We start from the raw sequence: 25,656 nt of genomic DNA on the forward strand, positions 1-25,656 counted from the left end.
TGAGAACAGACATTTTTGCTGCTTGCGTGCGTGCGCATATACACACACAGGAACGTCCTGGAAGTTACCAAATAAAAAAAAATCACCTCGGGGCTTTTTAGGTGGGGTGCTGTCCATAACAATGACACTGATAATGATATATTCCTTTAAAAAAAAAAAAAAAAAACATTCAGCATGGAATTAAACCACAACTTCTGGAAATATATCCTTCCAATACCAACCCTTACACCTTTGTTTTATTGTATATATTGTTTTGTGTTGTATATTTAGAATTGTGTACATGCATTGTGTGTATTGTTTTGTTTTAATAAAAGTGCATTTTTTAAATATATTTGTTGTTGAGAAATGTATATAGACATAAGTATGAATGCTGTATGATATCTACATTATATTCATGATATCTTTATATTTGATTCATCACATCTGGTGTAAAACATAATAATTAAAATAAATCAGATAACGTTAAGAGCAAGCTCTCACGCGGAGTTTCACATAATAATCTACAAGTAAAAAGTATAACCTGTGATATGACGATTTATCATTCCTGAAATACAACGACTGATGATTCGGGACTTTACTGTAGAAGTGGGGATGAGAGATTTGCACAGGGTACTAAATTGGAGAGCTATCTGAATTATTAGTATACAGTATTCGATGCTGTGCGAGTACACCCACCATGTCAACTAGGATTACAGATGTTCACATAAATAATATAACTGCACTTTAGGACGGTATGTATAGCAAGCCAGTCGTTTTGTGCGTTTCTCAAATTATATATACACCTTAAAACACCATCTTCCTCTAAAAACGTGTACGTTTTCTATATTAACAGGTCTAGATATCCGACTTGATTACAACGTCAAAAGCATTCTGTACATGAAGAAAAGTGTTTGTACCCACTTTCCCACTGAATTTATTGAAAAGCTTCAAGGTCACCGAGCAATGTACCATGACAATAATATAACTGTTAAAGTGAGCTTAAACACTTACTTGCTTGTCATGTCCACGATCGAACGACATTTTTAAAAGGAAATACACGCAAGTAGTGATTTTAACTATGCATAGACATGAATTATACCGACAAAGTAATGTTTTTTAAAATATTTATGATAAAAAAACTAAAATACAGCGAGCTATTTCCCGAAGATAAAATGTATTTATAATATAAATGAAACATAAATATACATTACGATAAATGTAACATTTGTAATACAAAACTTGTTTTCCTTTCTCAATAAAAAAAAAAAAAAATACAAATGTCGTCCTGTAATTTTCGATGAACACAGAACCTTGCCTTTAAGGTCTAATATTCAGGCATGCGTAGAAAGGCTCAAAAAGGCAAACTCTAACTTATTTCCCGTGACACCGGGTTTCAGATCAGACCACTACGACAGGTACCACGAAAATAAATAAATAAATAAATACTACGACTACAATTGTCATAGTAGTCATACTAACTTGTGTGTTTACATATCTTGGAATAGCTCAACCAATAACAATATTCCGATATGTTTTCTGAAAACTTTTTATATTACGTTTGAAATTGGAATTTACTGTTGAAAACAAACATCTGTGAAATGGAGTAATTCTTGTGTGACTGGCTCAGATTGAATTAATTTCTTTGTGGTGTGACACGCTTACATTACAGGTAGAGGAGACCAATCTACTAATGAGTCACTGCCTAAAGATAGCAACCACTGTACCCTAAACTGTACATGGCAATATAATTTCTGCTTACTTAAGCAAATGATTTACAATGAAACAGCAATGTTAATCATGAAGACTGCTCTTTGTACCTTGTTAATTAATGCAATGCCTACAAAGCAACAATGCCTGTTGAGAGAGAAATGCTAAATCAATATACAACGGCTTTCTAACCATCTGTAAGGTAAGAAAAAACCACAAATCTGTCTTTAAAAAAAAAAAAAAGTTTGTTTCATAGGCCTTGATTCATTTTCCATGGCAGTAGTGTAGTACAACTGTAATAAACACAGCTACATGAATAAGAGAGTCAAAAGGGTAACGTTTTAAGTTAAGTTAGCAAGATGTAACCAGCAGAAGTGTAAATCAACTGGCTGTACAAGGTTATCCAACCATATCAGAGAATAAAGAAAGAAGAATGGATAGACTATGTAGTTATATGTTTGCTTAGGCAATCTATTCTGCCTTATAGTTGATCAATAAAAAACAACTATAAAATTATGTTTCAAGTATTACAAGCTTTTTGTGGTTCAATAAATAATGTGGCTTTTGTTTACAACCCAGAACAGATATAAAACTTGCACTAAGAAATTCTAAACCATGGTCCCATAAGCATCTGAAAAAAATTATGTTTGTATAAAGAGTGGTTTATTAAGCATTTTAGTTTAATTAATGCAGTTGTCACTGTAAAACTTGTGTTTATGTGCAATCATTTCCAGAAATGTATTCTTCCCAAGTGCAAACCAGTATGTCTGTATGTGTGCAAGCAAAATTCACAATATATATCTAACTGCAGTTATGACCACATCTTACTACACTTTTCTACAAAGACCTGCTAAAAACAATGGAACTATTTACCGTAACCATTAATAACAACAAAGTGGAATGAACGATAATGCAAAGCAGCACCAATATCAAACAAAAGATGCAATCAAGACTTTTAATTATACACCACTAAAAGAACTACAATATTAGAACATCATAAGGCATTATTAGTTTAACTTATTCTTTACAATAGTCTTATCTCACAATCAGACAACAAGTGAAACGTAGCAATCTAAATGTAGTGATCAAAAAGACGTAATAAAAAAAAACTGCAATGAATTTACTGAGGCAAGTGTAGGAAAACCAGATAAACACTGCCTTTTTATGTATAAACGATTGTGATTGTTGGGTGGAAAAAACAGCACAGCGAGCTCTACTATAGAAAGAGAGAAAGAAAGAAAGTCTAAATTATTATAACTTGCCCTGCCTTGCAGGTGCAGTGACCACTGCACACCTCACCACTACTTTTGACCACAACAACCCAGGCACAGTACAATTTTCGAACAAGCTGACTTGTACGGTGTCCATTTTAGGACATCCTCAGACCTCACCCCTCCTCGAGTCAAATTCAAATTCAAATGTTCTTTATTGGCATGACTATATTACAAGCACAGTATTGCCAATTAAATTTATAATATAACAAATAAACATTACTGAACATTACACATATATGAGCAGAACAGAACAGCCCCCTTCCTCAGGAACAGTATAGCTGCCCCCTCCCTTCGTCCCCACTGACTTTAACACAGGTCATGTGTTGCTGCAGGATGTCTACACACTGCCTCTTAGGCTGTGGCAGGCGGATACATATTTGGCTGCTAGATTTGTGGTCCACTCCTCTCCCTGTAGGATGGGGACTTTAATGCTGTCTGAGAGGAGTTTAAATTATGGTATTTGGCTCTCAAATTTAGGAATATATTTCCCCCGTATTTCTATTTATTTTGAGCACAATAACAGGAAGTGCATCTCTGTTTCAACCTCCCCTAGTTCACAATGACTGCACAGCTGTTCATCTCTGGTAATCCAGGATTTTTTATATCTGTTTCTGTTTCTGGTTAGGGCCAGATAGCATTCCAGTTTATTTGTTAATTTTATTTCAATTTTCAAATTTTTGGTGTATTTGTTCTTCAAGTTAAGGTCAATTTTTTAAATTATTGTTATTGGAATTTTTTTTTGTTAGTGGCTTGTATCTGAGGCTCACTGGTTTGAATGTGGCTCGGTTCTGTGAGCCTCAAAACCAGTTGGCCCAGGGGGTCCTTGTCTGGGAAGACAACCCTCCTCGAGTCAATCTTCACCTCTCCTCAGTCAAACATACTGCCAGCGAGTAGCGCCGGGTCGAGTGCACCCCGCCCCTTTGGCCTACCTGCCGATTATTTCCACTCCCTTTGAACGCATCGCAATGGACATAGTCAGCCCTTTGCTACCTTCTGCCGTTCCATAGATGTTACCAGCGATGGTAACAAACAGAGGACAGTACAGCAAGCTGTACAAAGGCAAAATAAAAACAGTACAAAAAACTGTCAAAATAAAGGGGACGTAAAAACAGTGGGCGCTACTCCCTAAGACATGGAGGTCCCGTTTTATACACCTCACTCACTATACATTAGTGGGATTTACAGTCCCTGAACTAATCCTCTCTGTTCGATTATACCCAAACCCAGACTCCAACTACTAGTGCAGTTTTATATTATACCTTGTCATTTTAAGGTGAGTGTAGACAGAGAGGGTACAAGAGGTCTATTTTATTATTTTTCTATATGTTTCTTGGTAATCAGGATTACACAGCCAGGTCTCCATGTTCGGGTAGCGTGGACAGTGTTCAGCCTGTTGTTCTTGGCTTTGCAGCAGCCCCGAGGTGAACAAACAGGATCTCTTTATACCTGACACCCTGCTGGAACATACTTACCTGCTGATTATCCACAGCTGGCAATCACACACAGGAGGCAGGCTCTCCCAGGAGTGTCAGGTACTGCATTGTTCAATTACAACAATTACACACATTTACACAATACTATCTACAATGTATACACAAAACCCACTCTTCATGTGCAGGGCTCCTCAAAGCTTTTAAAGTGTAAATTACTACATTTTTAAAGGTTATATATTAAATCAAATTTAACAGGGTTTTTTCTCTTTTTGAAAATAATGTAAATTAAAAAAAATAATAATAATTGTATTGAAAACCAGACTCAGTAATGTTACTAATAAAAAAAATCTATAAAATTAGGTCTAAAAAAATGTATTTATAGATAATTGAAATAGACCCCAGAACGTTCAAAGACAATGTTATGTTATATTGGAAAAATAATTTGGAAATAATTTCCATTTTTGCAAAACCAAATTCTTACGTTTTTGTTTTGCTTCCTTTAGCTTATAGGTCGTATTCATAGCATCTTGCTTCAGCTGCAGGAATACAATCTATTTTACAGAACTGCAACACAATATTACATAATATTGAAACATGAGAGCTCTACTGGGAACCAGAATTTCAAGTTCTGCAAGCGGCTACCCACAGTTCAAGAGTTTTTGATTGGTTAAGTTTCTTTGTTTGTTTATAAAGACAGACCTCTTCTGATCGTCTCATAGCTTTGACTGGTTGTGACAAAACATCTACTCTACTGATTTAGATTGCTGATTTGAAGTTCAGAAAACTGTTAGGTAAGACTTTGCATTATATATATATATATATATATATATATATATATATATATATATATATATATATATACACAATCACATGTTGAGCCCTCTGATTGTTAGGACTGGATAAACTAAACATACGGGCTGAAATGAAACACAACAGTTACAGTGCCATTATATTCTGGTTATGATGTCTCTTTTGTTCTTCACAGGAAAAGCTTCTTATTTCTATAGCAGAGATGCAAACTACCACAGAAGTGTCTGGCTCAGTCTTGGATCTCATTTTGAAGTATATTGACGAGCAGCAAAATGAATTTGTACAGGCAAGTAATGCTCAGAAACCAGTTTAGCAAGTATTGGACTGGCAACAGGGTTTCTGACTGAGACACACCCTTGCTGGGGAGCAGGTTGAACTATCAGAGTTAACTAAGCAACTAGAACTACTGGAATAAAAAGTTGCAAGAGGAAAATTACAGTGTTGGTCTAACCAGTGGGGGGAACTGATGGGTGCAGGGAGTAAGATAATGGATATTTTAGAATGGATGCTATGAGGGACTGAATTGTAAAAGCGGGTGTTTGAAAGTAGTCTAAACCATAAATCACTACACCATCCACCCCCGGGTCGAGTCGACACGGGGCGACCCCGGGGTGACTCACCCCTGAGCTCAGCCCTGCCTGCATTCACATTTGCCTTACTCTGCAATCTACGGAGTGAGACTCGTTCCACAGTTGGACACAATCGTTTCACACTACATATTTTTGTCCCAGGGCGCGCTGATGCGTGATGCTTACCCCTCAACATATGTTTTGTGGCTACTGCCATGCACGTTTTCAACCCAAGTTGAGCGTAACCCAGTTGCAAGTTATAACCCAAGGTGAACGTTTTGCCTAGTCTCTGGCAGGGGTGAGTTTGCCCCTGGTTGAAACTGGCAATGTGAATACCCTTAAGTGTTCCCCCTGCTGGTAAATGCGCATTTTGTCATATATACAGTATGTAGAGAAGTATTCTAAGAAAACCTGTGTCTGTTCATAATCACGAATCACAATTAATTATTTAATTTTTTTTTTTTTATAAGACCAATCAAAGAGAGGGGTTTTTGGTATATAATATCAATGGTAACACAAATGATCAGGATTTTAGACAGGTTTACTTTAACTGGGCCCAAATGTGTACCCAGAAAATTAATTTCTTAATGTATTGCAGGAGCTAAAGGAATGGGTGGCTATACCAAGCGATTCCAGTGACACCCAAGCATGGAATGAAATAGTTAGAATGCTAAATGTGACAACAGACAAGATCAAAACGTTGGGAGGAAATGTGGAGCTTGCAGATGTTGGAAGTCAAAAGGTATCTATTTTACTTAACATCTAAGTTATAATCAGTCAATCAATATTTATTTATTTTATATAGCGCCTTTCATAGTGGATTACCATCACAAAGCGCTTTAAGATAGTAAAAAACAATGCAAATACATTAAATATAGGCATAATACATTAAATAAAAGGCTAGGATGTGACTTCTAAACGTTGAGGATGCGTATGTCAAGCAGAATCATACGAAACCCATTTGATTACACAGGAGATTTGGGCATCAAAGGAGAGGTTACTATCCAGAAGTACACCTTTAACCCAGTCTGAGGTTATCTCATGTTAACCCCTCAGTGTGTGGTTATCTCATGTTAACCCCTCAGTGTGCTGTTATCTCATGTTAACCCCTCAGTGTGTGGTTATCTCATGTTAACCCCTCAGTGTGTGGTTATCTCATGTTAACCCCTCAGTGTGCTGTTATCTCATGTTAACCCCTCAGTGTGTGGTTATCTCATGTTAACCCCTCAGTGTGCTGTTATCTCATGTTAACCCCTCAGTGTATGGGTATCTCATGTTAACCCCTAAGTGTGTGGTTATCTCATGTTAACCCCTCAGTGTGTGGTTATCTCATGTTAACCCCTCAGTGTGTGGGTATCTCATGTTAACCCCTCAGTGTGGTTATCTCATGTTAACCCCTCGGTGTGTGGGTATCTCATGTTAACCCCTCAGTGTGCTGTTATCTCATGTTAATCCCTCAGTGTATGGGTATCTCATGTTAACCCTTAAGTGTGTGGTTATCTCATGTTAACCCCTCAGTGTGTGGGTATCTCATGTTAACCCCTCAGTGTGTGGTTATCTCATGTTAACCCCTCAGTGTGTGGTTATCTCATGTTAACCCCTCAGTGTGCTGTTATCTCATGTTAACCCCTCAGTGTGCTGTTATCTCATGTTAACCCCTCAGTGTGTGGTTATCTCATGTTAACCCCTCAGTGTGCTGTTATCTCATGTTAACCCCTCAGTGTGTGGTTATCTCATGTTAACCCCTCAGTGTGGTTATCTCATGTTAACCCTTCAGTGTGCTGTTATCTCATGTTAATCCCTCAGTGTGTGGTTATCTCATGTTAACCCTTCAGTGTGCTGTTATCTCATGTTAACCCACCCCATGGAGTGCCTTAATGCTATTATAAATCATATTAAAAATTACTATATATATTTATTTTTTAAATTAACACAGCAAATTAAAAAAATATATATGTTCAATAACAGTAAATATGACTATGCACAAAAGAATAGTTTTAGTGTAATGCAAACAAAACTTATTTAAACATGTTTATTTTTGTATATTAACTTACATTTAATTGTAAATATAGGATGTATTTATAAAAATGTTAAGTACATTTCTGTATATCAATTACATTAAGTCATCCTGGGTAAGGGTGTCTGCAAAGAAATAAATAATTAAATAATTAAATAATAATAATAACAATAAACCTATTATACTAATTGATTAATGGCCATATACAACTTTGTAAATTACAGAAATAAGTCTATCACACATTTTTTTGCTTCTCCAGGTGTTATTGAGGGATAGTGTGTTGCTTTGTCATTTCTGCTTCATCTTTTGCTAAATTAACTTTTCTGCTGTACGATTGATCATTCAAAAAGTGATTGATACTGTACCGGCACACAGACTGATAAAGCTGGAAATGTTGTATTGCTGTCCATCTTTATTTCTTATGGAAACATACAGTTCCTGAGAAAGTAAATGAAAGGTAACAGGTTTACTTTTTTCTTGAAGCCAGTTTTTTTATGATGTTCACAGCCCAAAAGCTTTTATGTGGGTTGTTTTTTTGTTTTTTTTGTAAGTTCGAGTTGATTCATTTCTGTTTCTGTTGACGTTTTAAAGTAAAGTTAATTACTGGTACTGGTACTTTATCAGATTCAGGAAATTGATCTTCATACCATTCGTCAAACATTTTTCCATTAAAAAGATCAACATTTGATTGTGGGTTTGTCATTTCTTTTTAATTAATGATAATTTACAGATATTAAAAGTTATAGAATAATGACATTAATTAAAATTAAAAGCTTTGGGTGATGTGTCTGCATTGAAAGGTTGTGTTGGATTAACAAATGGAATGCAGCTAACCAATCAGAAAGCAGGATTTTTCCAAGCAGATTTATAATTGATAACACCGTGTAACAAATTTTTTTTTTTTTTTTGGTTCCTGGGTAGTAAGTGTTATTTCCTAATTGCTTATGCCTCAAAAGTATAGAAAATGGCTATTATTCCCCACAAACTTTGCTTGTTTTGTGACCAGGACAGTGCATATTTTGAAATTGAAACAAATAACACTATTTTTTTTTTTTTTTTCCAGAACATTCTCAGATAGACTTTGCTTTTGTCATTTACCTATTTTCCAGAACATTCCAGATAGATTCAGTGCTGAGTAAACTTGGAGTAACTTCTAGAACTTTCCAGTAATATAAATAGTAGTATAAATACAGGGGCCTTAAGCCCACCAGTTCAGTTTAGTTCCAGCTGCCTAAGTGGATACATATCTGCATTTTTCTGAGATGGCATCAAGAGCCTGCAATGGTGGCATTCCTGATGGGTCTCCAAGGCGGTTTTACCAAGTTTCCCTGCTATCTTTGCCTTTGGGACAGCAGGGACACCAAGGCGCACTACCACAGGCGGGACTGGCCACAGCGGACCGAGTTCTTTGTGGGGAGGAACAACGTCAAGTGGGAGCCACTGGTGGACCCCCGGAAGGTGCTGATGCCACCATTGCACATCAAATTGGGCCTTATGAAACAATTTGTCAGAGCTCTAGATAAGGAGTCGGCAGCCTTCAAGTACCTTCAAGACTTCTTCCCTAAGCTGTCTGAGGCAAAGGTCAAAGCTGGTGTCTTCGTCGGACCACAGATAAAGACAATCCTGGAGTGCAATGAATTCCCAAAGAAGCTCACTAGTAAAGAGAACAGCTTTGTCGCAGCGTTTCGGGGCTTCCTGGGAAATCACAAGGCCGCAAACTATGTGGAGCTGGTTGAGACTCTGGTGAAGAAGTGCGGCACAATGGGCTGTAGGATGTCCCTCAAAGTCCATATCCTTGATGCTCATCTTGATAAATTCAAGGAGAACATGGGAGCGTACTCGGAGGAGCAAGGCGAGCGCTTCCACCAGGATATCCTGGACTTTGAAAGCCGCTACCAAGGACATTATAACGAGAACATGATGGGAGACTACATTTGGGGGCTGATTCGTGAAAGTGATTTACAGTATAATCGTAAATCCTGAAAAACTACTCACTTCTAAATGTTTTGTAGTCATTTTTGTATTACTTTAGTATAAATACATGTTAATTGGGATTCATATGTTGTTTTTTCCTGACTTTATGTGAATGAAAAGACCGTTTTCTCATTGGAAATAGGTACATTTCAAAATATCACTGTCCTGGTCACAAAAGCAAAGTTTGTGGGGAATAATAGCCATTTTCTATACTTTTGAGGCATAAGCAATAAGGAAATAACACTTACTACCCAGGAACAAAAATTGTGTTACATATTGTAATCAGTAACCAGCCCTGCCATATCTAGCACAACGTAAAACATCAAACAAACGTTATTTACAAAGAAACAAAAACCACACTATTTACATGTGCACTGCCACACCTGTTCATGAGTCATTTACTGTATCTTTTTTGGACAGATGTCTAATGGACAATCAGTTGACCTGCCACCTGTAATATTAGCTGAACTCAAGAAGGACCCAAAGAAACCCACCCTCTGTATTTACGGGCATGTTGATGTGCAGCCTGCGAAGAAGGAGGATGGCTGGACCACTGACCCGTACACGCTCACAGAAATTAATGGTAAGCTCTCTCTTCTTACACAATTTGTCTTCATTTTGAAATACAAATGATACTATTTTCTTATAGAAATGTATTATTTACCTTTGGCCGTTACAGGTATTTAAATTATTACATTTTATTGAAACTTAAAGAACATTTAAGTGAACATAAATAAGTCAGTAACAAAAAAAATCATAATCTATAAAGTACCTCAATGCCAAAAAAGTAGTTTGACAAAATTACAGTAAAAAACAGAATTAGTCACAGTTGGGTCTGGTCAGTACCTAGAAGTGTGACCTCGAAGGAAAATCAAGTTGGCACAGTAAGTAACCTTCATATGAGATGTAAAAGATAATATCTACCCCAAGGAATTTAAACATCACAGGGTGTGATTTGTCTTGGTTCGGGTCTTCACTTTTATTCGTAATTGGTGCAAATAACTCCATGTCATACAGTAAAGTAAAATAAGCTGTCTCTAAAAAGAATCTGTCCATAGCTGGTCCTACCTGGTTAAATACAAAGTTAATCTGTGCCATTTGTTGTGACAAAACTATTTCTTTTTTTTTTCTTATACTAAAACCATTTTTTTGAAGTATTTACTGAATTTCTCTTCCAGGTAACCTGTATGGACGTGGAGCTTCAGACAACAAGGGTCCAGTTTTAGCCTGGCTCCATGCTGTGGAAGCTTATCAAGCACTAAAGCAGGTAAGTTAATTTATTAAAACTGTTAATATATTTCTGTGTGTCATGTAGTAATACAAGAATAAAACAAACCTTTTCTTTTGCGTTAGGAAATTCCAGTGAACATCAAGTTTATTATTGAAGGCATGGAAGAGACTGGATCCAATGGCCTGGATAAACTCACTGAGCAACGGAACATGACCTTTTTCTCTGACGTGGACTATATAGTCATCTCAGACAATATCTGGATCAGCAAGAAACCTGCTCTCACATATGGAACCAGGGGGAACTGTTACTTCTTTGTGGAGGTATTCACAAATGTAACTTACTTAAAGGATATAGAACACGGAGTAATTTTTGATTACTGCGTTGTAAACACAGCTGACATTCTAGCGAGGTCAAACTCAGGTTTCAAGCTATAGCCGGCAGTATTTATATGACTGCTTCGTATTTACTATTCAACCTCCAAATCTATGTTACACGGCAAACCAACAGAGAAAATTAAAGAGCATTTTGTACTTTACTTTTTGTACTGTCCTCGTAGCTAGTTACGGCCATGTTTGTGTAGTAATTTGGACAAATTTACATTTGCAGTATGTACTGTATGTATTGCTGCTATATATATATATATATATATATAGTTGTTTTTTTTTTCCTCAACATATAATTCACCTATCATTGGCCATAATGAACTTTGGGATATTCAAATTACCTTTGCAGGAAATTATATAACACATACAGATATCTGTAAGTTGCACTTTCACAGATTTTTTTTTCTTTTTTTAATATTGTTATTATTTTCTTAATATAAACATGCATATATACCCACATATACATACACATTAGTCTATACATATGTATAATATACGTAAGCACTAAGACCTGACACAGAGGACATTACCAGGCATTATGGACAATTAATTATCATTTGTATTTATTTTAACTGTATTTATTTTTATTTTTTTTATGTATCCTTCTAAGTTGTATGTTCTAAAAAATATAGTCCTCCATTATAACAATGCTGCCTATGACCTTCACTATAAAGTAAGTGTATAAAGCATTGTTTTTAAAACTAATTTTTGCCATTCTGCTACCAATTTTATTTTTTTTTATAAAAGTTTACCAGATATTTTTATCTCACATTGGTTGGTTCTAGTCCGGTTTGTGGATTAACATAAGAAACTGGTGGATACTTTGGGCGTTTCATTATATATTTCTCCAGTGACTTCATGGTTTTCAGCGACATCCATTCGCTTCATGTCACCCATTTCTCTTTTAATCAGTGACATATCAGATTTAATGTTTCTTATATCTTCTGCTACTGGAAGCAGTAATGTTTTAGAGCAGGGTTTCCCAATCCTGGTCCTGGGGGACCCCTGTGTCTGCTGGTTTTCATTCCAACTGTGTTCTCAATTATGTAATCAAACCCTTAATTGAACTATTCATTATTGGTTAGGCAAACTGAAAAATAAAAAAAAGGGCTGGAGAGATCCGCCCATCAATTGAGAGACCATCACGTGACTACAAATGTAACATTTTTTAAGTAAACTTGTATTTTATATTTTAAAACAACGATACATGGGACTTCACTTGGTTAAATATATTTATTTTTGCAAGCCATATATGTAGTTAATGTACTAGCTTGGTCATTTGACCTGAAGGGGAAAATTGTCCCGCCCCATTCAATTGCTTCTTTTTATCAACCAGATGCTTCCCCTATTGACTGACATGCTTTCAGCCAGTAACAGGCTTTGACCCAAAAAGTATGAAAGTAAGTCATAAACAAGAACATCCCTAATACTTGAAATATGAATACAACCAAGAGATGGAAGCATGAAACATGCAGTAGATGTGCTTGCCCAAACTATGTATTGAATAGGAATGTCTGTTCAGAAACATTGCAGAATAAGTGAAATGCATGAACTCTGTTTGTAACTGGGCTTTTCTGATGCAGGTCGAAGGCCAAAAGCAAGATATGCACTCTGGAGTGTTTGGTGGTTCCATTCACGAAGCAACAGCAGACTTGATAGCTTTGCTTGGTAATAATCACTTCTTTGTTTTGTGTATTAATTATACATTTCATCACTGCACACATTCTGGTTAAACAAAGGACCTGTCTGCATTGTGGACTCTAGAGATCCCATACACAGTATCACTTTTAAAGAAGAGTTAGGTGTTACTCTTCTTTTTCCTCAGGGCACCACTGTAAATAGGAATCTAATCTAAGCTTAAATTAAACTAAAGGTATTGATGATATTTGGACTATATTGCCTTTATTTCCAGAAAATGTATAATAGAAACACAGCAGCTGTAACCTGTATCTCTGATAGTTCTGCACTTCTTGTCCTTGCAGACAGCCTTGTGGATTCCAGTGGTCGCATTCTGATCCCTGGTATCAATGAAGCTGTCGCCCCTCTCACAGAGGAAGAGAAGAAGAGGTATCAGGGGATTGAGTTTGATCTGGAAGAACATAAAAAAGATTGTGGTGTGACAAAATTCTTATTTGATACCAAGGTATTATGCATCATTACATAGTTTATAATTTCAATACAGTGCTTTCAAATCAGTAGATAGCTTCAAGAGCTTTTTTTGAGTTTTTTGGCTGATATGTTGGGTTACATTAAGCTTGTTAGCTACATATTACTGGTGAGATAAAACAAAAAAAGTCTAGAGGGGAAAAACATTATGTTGTGAGTCTCTTACAGTTTTACGGTTATGGATGGTATATAATGCTGCAGTGTGCAATCTTCTGGATGCTTAATATGGCTGTACAGCATACCTAAATATAATACTTGCTGAAGCGTTATCACTGTATAATCTTTACAACAATGCATCCTTAATATGCTCTCTACGATGTAGTTGACTTTGATACTAGTATCTATATTGCTTATTAAACTAGTGTTTATCTATGCAATAAAGTGATTTTTAAGTATTTAGGAACAATGACATGTGCTTTCCAAAAAAAGATCAACTATTAACTTGACACACTTATGTGAGCACTCAACACTTGAGGGTTTTTTTGCTGAATATGGCTGTTTAGCTCAAAAGACTAAAAGATAAACAGCATATGTTATATAAATTAACAAATGAAAGGAAGTGTTAAATAATGTAATTCCATCCAAGGTTCAAATGCGGACTAATAAAAAATAAAGTTATCCAGCGTAATATTACATTGTCTGACATTTATTATTCTCTGTGTAATAATATATTGAGCCGAACTGTATTGTCTTCCTAAAATGATTGGACAAACCCAAATACGATGATATTCAAACCAGAAACTATACATTCTTAATGGTTGTACTGTCACTGTCAGGTGTTGTTGTTTCCAGAAGTTGCTTTGTTTCTTAATTCATAAGAGATTTATAGGATGTAATGTGTCTGATTTAGTGCCAGCTGGTGTTTGGAGCAAATGCGTGATTGTATCAGCAGTTTGTAAATTTGGATCACTTCTGATGAACACAGTATTTCATGTTAGATTTCGAAATGTCGCATTTTTCTATTTGTTTTTAGTTTAGTATACAGAAAACTATTAAGACGTATGTAATTCAATATGTTAACGTAACATTATTCAGCAGGTTTCATTCCATTTTATGAAGCAAAATGAGTTAATTCTATAGGATGATGCAAAACCTTTGGCCATAGCTGTACTTTTTCAAGAAACATGGTAAACCTCATTATCATTATCCCTACTAAGATTACATCCTGATATGTGCTAAATTTGATCTCAGATGTCAACTTCTTATTTGCAATGTAGTGTTAACATCTTGGTGATATTGGAACATCTAACTTTGACCTGTCACCCAAGATTGTATACATATTTTTCTCATGTGACCAGACACAAAAAATATGTGATTGTTAAATTGTACTGTATACAAGCTAAGGTACTGAGGTTTAGTGTAACCAGGACTTGTTCATGTTTTAGGAAGAAATACTTCAGCACCGTTGGCGCTATCCATCCTTGTCAATACATGGAATTGAGGGAGCTTTTTTTGAAACTGGAACCAAAACTGTTATTCCTAGAAAAGTGATTGGAAAATTTTCAATCCGTCAGGTTCCTAACATGGATCCTTCTGAGGTGGGAAAACAGGTTGGTATAAAATAGAGTTGAATAAGTACATGTTTTTGTCTACTTACAGTATTCAAAATCTATGTTCAACTGGAATGACTCGGACGACCATAGCAGGTGTATTAGCAGTTGTATTTTAATGATTATTAATGACCATTGACTTAAAACACTGGTAAAACTTTTTTTTTTTTTTTCAGTGGTGAAAGGGTCATCATTTAAAAAAAAAAAAAAGGTTTCGATATCAAAATGAAGTTAAAATAGGTAGGCTGTTAGGTTCTCAATGGTCATTGCTATTGGTAAATATTAATTGGCTTTAAAAGGTGTTCATGTTTTTGTTGCAGGTCACAGAATACCTTCACAAAGTGTTTGCTGAACGAAACAGCCCCAACCAGCTGAGAGTGACTATGCCTATTAGTGCAAAACCATGGGTAGCCGATGTGAGTGATCCTCAGTTTGTAGCTGGACGCAGAGCCATACAGAGAGGTTAGTTGTATGTAATATATCATAGAGCTCATAATTTATTGCACTCATTCTTCTCCTCTTAAAAGAATATATACTAACTACATTTTCAGATGATTTAATATGTTTATTATCCTATTTTATGTGTTTTAGAGTGACTTGACGAGGGAGTAGAAATTACAGCTGCACTTCCCACACAACGCTATTTACAGCTTCAGTTACTGGTTATATCGTTGTTGACAGCAACCTTCTCAATACTCAGAGATCCAAACACAACAGCCCTAATACGATCAAAAATAAGGCAATTTGATATCCACAGCCACCTTGAAAATATGCTCAGGGAAACTGCCCTATTAACTGCCCTAGAGGGGAGGGTAGCTTCCCCCAGGTCATGTCAAGCTGATGCATATAAAAAAAAAACTAAAAAAAAACTAACATACAGTAGGCCTGGCATTGCCACTGCAACCCTGAGCCGAGGTAAAATGAGATGGTGGACCACTCAGTTAATCCCATCCCACCCTTATTCTGTTTTGCACATTAAGACTGTTGGTTGTTATCGTGTGTCATTGTCAGAACTACAGAAAAAAAAGTTTTTCAGTTTTGTGTTCTATTTTTAGTGTTTGGAGTGGACCCTGACCTAATTTGTGAAGGATCCAGCATTCCCATTGCTAGAAACTTTCAGGACGTGACAGGCAAGAGCATTATGATGATGCCAATAGGGGGCGCGGATGATGGCGAGCATTCACAGAATGAGAAAATGAGCAGGTAACAAAGCCTAGGTGCAATTAGGTATTGATCATTTTACCTTGCATGTCATATTTATGCCACAGGTAGACTTTTTTAATGCCAGATAAATAAATACCTGTGTCTTAGAAAACAATAGTTTTAGATGCTGGTTGGCTAAGAAGCAGTTGGTTAAACGTCTTAAAGCTATTCTTTCACAAATTAGAAAAAATCTGCAAAGAACAAAATTATAGACACCATTGAATGAATTTTACCATACAAAAAAATTGTACCATTAAATACCAATAGTGAATCTACAGGAATACCTTAGTAACAGAAGTATAAGCAGGACGCAAAAGGTGTCTGGTTTTATTGTACATTTCACGTTTTTCTTTAAATTAATTCAGGTGTGCGCTTTATATGAAAACCTTCACCAGGCGTTTGTGTTTGGCTAAAACAGTATATATGGTTTTTTGTTTTGTTTTTTTAGGTCCAACTACATACAAGGAACAAAGCTGTTCGCAGCTTTTTTTTATGAACTTTCTCAACTTCCACATAAGTACTGAACAATTGAGTCAATCTCAGAATGGAAAAAAATAGACTTGAATATATTAATTATTAAATTATATTAATATGGTGTAGAACCTAGATGATAAGTGCATGGAATATTATGTTAAGTTGGCAGTCAAAGTTCACAAAGGACCATGGTTCACAAAGTGTCCATGTTTGGTATGCAGTACACCCAGTGTGAAACTATTTGATATATGATTGGAAGATATGTACTCCATAACGTGATGACTATGGATGCACAATTTCACATTAAGGTTCCCCAGAGGTCCAGGAAAAACATCTTGAGTTAGACTACTAGGCTTAACGGGAACCTTCATGAAAAGACAAAAAACGAAAAAAACTTTTTAAACAATGTGCTGGCTTTCCCCATTCTCCTTATCAAGCTGTGTTGAAAATGCCTCTTTGTTTTGTGTGCATCAGCCCATTAGTTCACAAAAGGTGCATTGTACAGTACCCATGGACCTGTCGTATCTTTTATGGTATATTCTGGAATGGGAAAGCCTATGCAGAAATATACAATGGCCCTTTGCCCTGAATCACCCCCTGAACAAACTGTACCACCTTTGAATTTGAATCATGGTTCTATAAAGTACATCATATATGAAGAAACATTCAGTTATTATGTCATTAACATTTGTCCTGCATTTCAAGCCTCAGTTAACAATACAGACCAAATATGGCCTTGACATGATGTAACAAATGTAATACAATTATACTTCATTACTTTGTCTCAAGGGTTTTATTTTTATCTATATAAGGTGGATTTCACAGTGGGTTTAAGTAAAGGTAAATCAAATACAGATTAAAAAAAAAACATAAAACTTCTTCCAAGATTATATGAGGTGAAGAGTATAGACCTTCCAAATAGTGACCAAGGTTAAAAATGCCCTGAAATGTAAAACTATTTTTAAAAGCTGTTTGAGAACAGCAGTAACATGAGTAGGAATGTGATCTTGAGTTTAAACAGATCTAAGCTAAAACACGAGCAAGCCCATCTGGTTTCATTAGTCGCAGAGTAAACTCAGGGACAGTCTTCCAGCAAGGACCGTAATGGGACGGTAATTGTGCAAAAAACACAAGGAACTGTTTACTTTATTTTAACCAAACATACATAAGAGATTTGATAATGAGACATTCCACCTTTCACCCAAGCATGTTGCAGGCACACAAAATAGTTTAAATTAGCAACAGGATGTGGTTTGATATGAAAAGCTTTCAAGTGTTTATTCCATAATGAAAAGCTGTTACTGATTTAAAAAAAAGGCAATAGTATTTTACACTTAGATTTGCATTGCCTCTCTGGCTAATTGAGGCTGCTGACTGTAACTCTGTACTAGTATTTAGATAGAGCCAGTGTTATTGGACTGAACATAAAGTGGATGTTTATATTTAAGTGGAACAGTATCCAGAAAGGAAGAGAAGATTACATAGCAGAAGTAACTACAAGGAGTTGTCTTTTTGCATTGATAAGGTATGCTTTTATTCTCCTATTTTCCTTTTTTTGTACTAAATTGATCTATGTTACTTAATATAGAACAGGAAAATATTCACAGAGGTTTATAGAAGTAATTTATAGAAATAATGTTTGTGTGGGCATTGACATTTTTTATATCCTGAGGATGATTTACTGTAGCATGCACTTTTTAAATACAAATGAGCACTGGTAATAATTTAATTGATCAACAAGTTTAAAAACACAGGGAGTCTACTTGAATGATTTCAATGTATATATATATATTGTGTGGCAATAAATGGGTCTATGAATCAGTCCTGGTGGAAAACCCCTGCTGGATTTATACAGTCTATCAGTATTTAGATCCATGGCTGTTTAGATCACTACAATAGACCCCCCAGGGTCTCAGACTGTTCATCTCACTGGCAACTTGAGTCACTAAATAAATGAATACACAAAAAATGACTGACGCCTGTTTCATAAAGAGGGAATCAATTAAATGTAATAATGCAATCAAGAAATAAACACAACAAGCATTTAGTTATAACTAAACTACAAATAAATTGTGAAATTTAAACACTTTTATTTTGAGTGTTACCAAATTCAGTACATATAATACATACAATATACACGTTCATTACACTATATATAAGATATATATATATATATATATATATATATATATATATATATATATATATATATATATATTATATAAAATATTTCCATTACAATTACAAACAAAGATAATTAATTTATCTAGATTTTGACCATGTAGCGGCATATAGAAAAATACATATAACTAGGATATATTTAAGGTATAATATTTATTTTTCATATGAGTCAGTAGTTTTAGATTTAATATTGCTAATCAGCCTAATACAGATTAAGTCAATTTAACATATCAAATGTGTTTGTCTTTTTTATGTAGATGAGACTTGCAGTTTTAAGATTCTTATTAATCAACAAGGCAGAGGCCATTCCCATATCTCCAGAACAGGTCTTAAAGTATATTGATGGGCAGCAAGAGGTGTATGTGAAGGTCAGCTTTATATACATGTGATTTTCCCTTTATGGTAATGGTATATAATTCATAAAGCATATAATTAGATTAGAAGGTATGTCAAGCCATGATAGAGGACAGAAAGGCTACTGAGCTCCTTGGAGAGATTCCCAACGAGTACAAGTACTGAACCCATATCTGAAGATCTGAAACTGAAGCAGATTGCTGATATTCTTAGGGAAAATAAACAAGTCAAGACCAAAGATTTTGGGTTAAATCCAACCCCAACCCCCTTCAAAATAAAAATACATTTTATAATTAAACCCAAAATACATGTGATTACATGTTTGTTCCTAAAGATCCCAAGTGTTCTCACTGAATCTTAGAAAATGTGTGCCCTTATATACACAACGTTACTATACAAACTTCACACAAACTAAACTAAATATACCACTTGATACTGGAAACAGGGCTCCTGGCTGCTGTGTAAGAGATGATGATCAGATGCTGAGAATTTTTCCAGTTAAACACAACTATTCTGGCTTATGCTTTTGTTTTCTTGTTATTGTTCCTCAGATTTATGAATATCGTGCACACACATTAAGTAGTTGGAAATAATGCAAGTTCAGTTACATATATTTCAGTCTTATGAGCAAAGCAACCTCCATTCCTAATGTATCCATAATCAACGTTCTAGAGGCTGAAAGAATGGTTAGCTATTCAAAGTGTATCAAGCAACCAACATGAGAAAATAAGTGGTTTGTATGATGGACCTAATAGTGGGGAGGCTACAGGAGCTGGGGACAAGTGTTGAACTGGTGGACGCAGGCATTCAAAAAGTAATAAAAATGTTTCAGTTTACAAACTTATTTTGTTAACACTGAAATGTTATGCTGTTGATTTTAGAAATACAATTGAGAACAAAAGCTACAACACCAACTTGCATTGTATAGCACCTTTCCAAAAATGGCTCCAGGTCTTTTCCACTTCTATCTAACCATACCTTGAATACAAGATACATAGATACACACTCACCTAACCATAGTATTCAGGATACCCTTACAGTTGTATTGTATTTATCCTCAGCTATCCAATGGCAAGATGCTCCATCTGCCCACAATTGTGCTAGGCACACCCGACCCAAACAAGCTTACAGTTTGTATTTATATACAGACTGACAAGAAGGAGAATGGATGGGCTACAGATCCCTACATACTCACAGAGATGAATGGTCAAAACTTACTTCAACATATCAAATTCTGAATCATTTTACATCCATATGTTCAGCTATTTTCTTATTGAAAGCCTTGCAGTAAACGGTTTAAGGTGTTTTATTGGTCCAATTCTGAAAGGGAATAATCTGAAACTTGGGGAATGTTTCACAAAAAACACATTTTATTTACTTAAATAAACTTTCTTGCTCTTTGAATCCTGCTTGATATGGTAATTTCTTCTAAATTCAATTTCTGTACGCTGCCAATTTTTACAGGAAATCTGAACAACATCTCAAATTGGCACCACATAAATCAGCCATTAAAAATTGATAAAATGGTATGTTCCTCGTCTCGTTGGATCTTAAATCTTAAAGGCAGAAGGTGCTAAGAATCACTGAGTTACAATTTTAGGCTTCCACAGAACACTGATCTTGGCCACGTACAACTGCAGTTCTCTTTCAGGTAAAGCAAGACTTCAAGAGTTGGAAGAAGAACTTGGAAGAATCAAGTGGGACATCATAGGACTAAGCGAAGTACAGCGAAAAGATGAAGGACTACTAGAACTCAAGTGTGGACATCCCTTCTACTGAGGCACTACAGATGGACGAACAGGAGCTGTTGGATTAATTGTCCACAAGAGAATAAAAAATAACATAGTAGAGATTGACAGCACGTCAGAGAGGTCCGTAAGACTGATAGTGAAAGTTTCAAGGAAATATGAACTTCAGGTCATTGAAGTATATGTACCAACAACAAACTATTTGGATGAAGAAGTTGAAGATTTTTATGAAGAAGTAGAAGAACTACACAAAAATGGGAAGAACCACTATAAATTCATCATCATTGACTTCAATGCCAAAATAGGAGCCCAGCAAGAAGACAAGAATTTAGTCAGCAAATTTGGACCTAGCGACAGGAACAAGAGGGGCAACAGACTAGTCGAATTTGCAGAGAACAAGAACTTATTCATCACAAACACCTTCTTCCAGAAGAAACCCATCAAGAAATGGACATGGAGAGGACCGAACGGAGTGAAGAATGAAATTGACTACATACTCACCAACAAGAAGCACACTGTACAAGATGTCTCAGTACTAAACAATTTTAACCCAGGAAGTGACCGCAGACTTGTAAGATGCAAAACACACCTAAACACAGCAGAGTGAGCGAAAATTGTGATGACGAAATCCAACACAATCAACGTGGAAATGCTCCAGAAGCAAAGCCTGGTGTTTCAACTGGAACTGAAGAATAGACTCAACGCTCTTCAAGCTCTGCAAAAAGATGGAGCAATCAAGGTAAACAAAATCTATGAGGAAGTGCAAGTAATTGCAGAAACAGCATACAAAATGTGATCGGAAGACCACACAAGCAACAAAAGACCTCATGAAGAAAAGAAGGGAAATGAAACAAACAGCAGCATTGAAGTCAAAGATTGACTACATTGCGCTCTGCAAGACAGTAATAAAGCGCTAACAAGGATATACGGTCGTTCAACTGTAGGTTGGTAGAAAAAACTATTGAAAACAACTGAAGCATGAAGAAAGCAAAACAAAGACTAATCGTCCATGTGGAAGAGTGTGGGAAATTCACTGACACACAGGAGACAGAACTTTACATGAAACACGCTGATTTATTTGTACCACAAGGTGGCAATGTAGTACTGCTTGCCGAGCACAATCCGATACCAGCAATGATAAAGGTTGGCCGTTCACTCGTGGCGCACACGCAGGTGCTCAAAATAATAATGAAAACAAAAGGCACAATGGAAAAGTGAAAATAAAACACAGTAATAAATCTACAAATTAAGAGGTGCTGCTTTATGCAGCGTCCCCAACCATCGCTATTCGTACGGCCCGGGTCTCCAGCCTACACAGTGTTATTCCCGTTCTTTTATACTTTGTGGGGTTGCCCAGGGTTCCCCCTCGGTATGTCAATACCGATCGCTTATGTTTTGTTTTTCTTTTCTTTTCCAGCTTTCTCCATTCTCGAGCAGAGCTCCCGCTGTCTGTCTTCCTAGATGGGCTGGGCTGAGGGAACAACAAAGTGTTTTTATAGGTCCAGCAACCTCCTAAGACTCACAGAGAGAGGGAGAGATCGCACACCCTCACCCAACCTCTCTGTGCCACTTCCATGTTTGACGGCCGGATCCTACGGGGCGACTGCCCTCTTCCTTCAGAACCATGCATGCGTCAGACAGACAGCACAGACCTCGTGTTGCCAGTTCTAACTTACGGATGCAAAACCTGGACCTTCAATGCAAAAATGGCTCAAAAATTACAAATGACTCAACGGAGTATGAAAAGATGCATGCTGGGAATAATAAGAAGAGACAGGAAAAGAAAGAAATGGATAAGAGTGCAAACAAAAGTATGCAGTGTTATAAGAGAGAAAAAAACTGAAATGGACCAGACATGTAGCAAGAAGAACAGGGCATAGCTGAAGGAGATGCTAGACTAGATCCCAAGAGATATAAAGCAACCAAGAAGAAGACCTCCAGGAAATTAGGTAACATGCCAAAGCAATGTGGATTATGGATGCACCACATAGGCTTTTGTGGAAGAATCTTGGGGAGGACTTCATCCAGCAGTAGATTGAAAAAAGTTATTGCTGCTGCTGCTGATGATGATGGAATTTTATAATTTCTAGAAATTTTACAAAAACAAACAATTTCAGGGAAAATCTTTTGTATCAAAAGTTTTGCTTTTGTGAATGAGAAAAAAAAGAAATAGATGTCTACAACTATTTATATCAGCATTTTTGCATGATTCTTAGTGACCATTCTTCAACTCAAAATTGTTCCAGTTCATTCAAATTCCGAGGACTTCTCTTGTGCACAGCCTTCTTCAGCTCATGCCAAAGATTCTTAATCAGATTTAGATCAAGACTTTGACTAGTGCCATTAGAGGAAAAACAGCCCCATAGAAGGATATTACCACCTGCATGCTTGACGGTAACTATGATGTTCTTTTATTTGTACGCCTCCCCAGACTGTTCCCAAACGTAACGACTATCAGTGTAACCAGATAGCTTGATATTTGTTTCACCACTCCACAAAACCTTTCACTAGAACTCATATCCATCATTCAAATGCCATTTTGCAAACATTAGGCGATTGTCCTTGTGACGATTTCCTAACAGTGGCTTTTCCCTTGGCCTGCGACCATTGACCTTCACCATGCAATACTCGACCTATGGTTGAAATGGAAACCCCAGTCCCACATGCAATTAATTCACTTTGAATATCTTTGTCAGTCAATCTCAGATTGTTGTTAACCTTCCTCACAATTCCTCTACTTGTTCTTGGTGAAAGAACCTTCTTTCTTCCAGACCGAGTAAGCATTGTGACAGTACCTTGAGTCTTGTACTTCTTGATAATAGAAACAATAGTTGAAATTGAGATACTCAAATGCTTGGAAATCTTCTGGTATCCTTCGTCAGCTTTATGACAATAAATTTTAGGTCTAGGTCTTCAGACAGCTCTTTAATTTTTCCAATATTGACTTGTTGGTAATGACAGCAATCATCGTATGCCTAACCCTTTTATACTCTCTAAGAATGTTCACCTACAATCAAGCATTATCTCTAGGTTCTGCATTATCATATTTAAATTTCTAGCACCTTGTAGACAATGTTGAATTAGCATTTTTGGAGTTTTGACAAAAGTTGCTGAAACAAATAACACTGTGTAACAATTTTTTTTTTTTTTGTTCCTGGGTAGTAAGTGTTATTTCCTAATTGCTTATGCCTCAAAAGTATAGAAAATGGCTATTATTCCCCACAAACTTTGCTTTTGTGACCAGGACAGGTACATTTCAAAATATCACTATTTCCAATGAGAAAATTGGCAAATTTGTGTCTTTTCGTTCACATAAAGTCAGAAAAAAGTTCAAACAAACAACATATAATCCAAATTACAGTATTTTTATCTAAATAATACAAAAATGACTACAAAAGCTGTAGAGTGATAGTCTAAATGAGAATTTACTATTATACTAAGACCTCACAGTGAGTGTTTTTTACACATACATGCATACTGTAATATCTATATATATATATAATATATATATATATATATAATATATATATATATAGTATAATAAATATATCGTATCGGCATAGAGTACCCCAGTCTTATCCATACTTATAATATTTGCCACAGTTGCAGAGGGGGAGAAATCAGAGTAGCAATTATTTCTAAAACCACCTTAGAATTTCAAATTTTAAGAGTGTATTCATAAGCAGCCCACGTGGTTAAAAAAAAAAATGACTTAGTAACCCTGGTAAATAGTGATATAAACAAAAACTGTAACAGTAAGTTATACAAAATGCATAGGAAATGAATTAAAACTTGAAGCAGCATATATTTGCAGCATATACTTGAAAAAATTAAGCAAATGAGGTATCACAGCCTTAATATGGATTATTATTTCCTAACAGTGTGAATTGTACATATGTGAGTTGCATGTTTGTTTTTTTGGTCAGTGTAATTATTTATTTAATGCTGATTTGAGGTTTGCTGACAGGGAAGTGAAAGAAAAACCTTTCCAGCAATATCTCTAACAATGAATTGCTTCTGTACAGTATACCAAATCTGATTTTGCTCTTGCACCTCATTGTTTAAATTTTTCCTTAATATCTAAACCAGGTCTTTACTCAAGTTAACAGCCCCAATAAAATGACAGACTATGTTTTTTTTGGATCTAAACTATGGCTAACTGATATCAATGATCCTCAATACAAAGCTGGAAGAAGAGTAGTAAAGAAAGATTTGTTTCAGTCACTTCAGCTTGATTCGGGAGTGAGCATTTCTTTTTATCGGCGTACAAACTATGTTTTTTTAAATATAAGATAGCAGGCCCAAAAATGACAGTTGCTTACAGTTAGCAAGTTCAATTCCCTTTACTTTTAACTTGTGATCCAGCTGCTTATAACTAGGTTCATGGGATTTGGTTTCAGGCTGTTTTTTTTCAGAAAGTTTTAGAGAGACATATATTTTTTGGTACTTCTTGTGTTTTATCATTGCTGTTGGCAGTGTTTCGAGTGGGAGGGACCATTCCAGTTGCCAGAACCTTCCAGGAAGTGACGGGAAAGAGCGTGATGCTGCTGCTCATTGGAGGAGCAGATGATGGAGAGTACGTTCAAAATGAGAAGCTCAGCAG

General features: G+C 36.0%; 1 protein-coding gene across 2 annotated transcripts; it reads left to right on the forward strand.

Annotated features, from left to right (window-relative positions):
- Positions 1-5,072: 5,072 nt before the first annotated feature.
- On the forward strand, positions 5,073-18,002 carry LOC121313319 (beta-Ala-His dipeptidase-like). 2 transcript variants are annotated; one of them, XM_041245721.1, is made up of 12 exons: positions 5,073-5,184; positions 5,379-5,489; positions 6,371-6,514; positions 10,184-10,346; positions 10,942-11,030; positions 11,117-11,314; positions 12,961-13,045; positions 13,360-13,520; positions 14,929-15,081; positions 15,414-15,555; positions 16,149-16,296; positions 16,745-18,002. In XM_041245721.1, exons 2-12 carry the CDS (start codon positions 5,406-5,408, stop codon positions 16,818-16,820), a joined length of 1,443 nt encoding a protein of 480 aa, XP_041101655.1. In that variant the 5' UTR covers positions 5,073-5,184; positions 5,379-5,405; the 3' UTR covers positions 16,821-18,002. The 2 variants fall into 2 exon arrangements, with proteins under 2 accessions (XP_041101655.1, XP_041101654.1); XM_041245720.1 differs by having other exon boundaries at positions 14,929-15,093; positions 16,745-17,571.
- The last annotated feature ends 7,654 nt before the right edge of the window (positions 18,003-25,656 follow it).

Source organism: Polyodon spathula, chromosome 3 (assembly GCF_017654505.1).
Source record: "Polyodon spathula isolate WHYD16114869_AA chromosome 3, ASM1765450v1, whole genome shotgun sequence".
Classification (NCBI taxonomy): Eukaryota; Metazoa; Chordata; class Actinopteri; order Acipenseriformes; family Polyodontidae; genus Polyodon; species Polyodon spathula.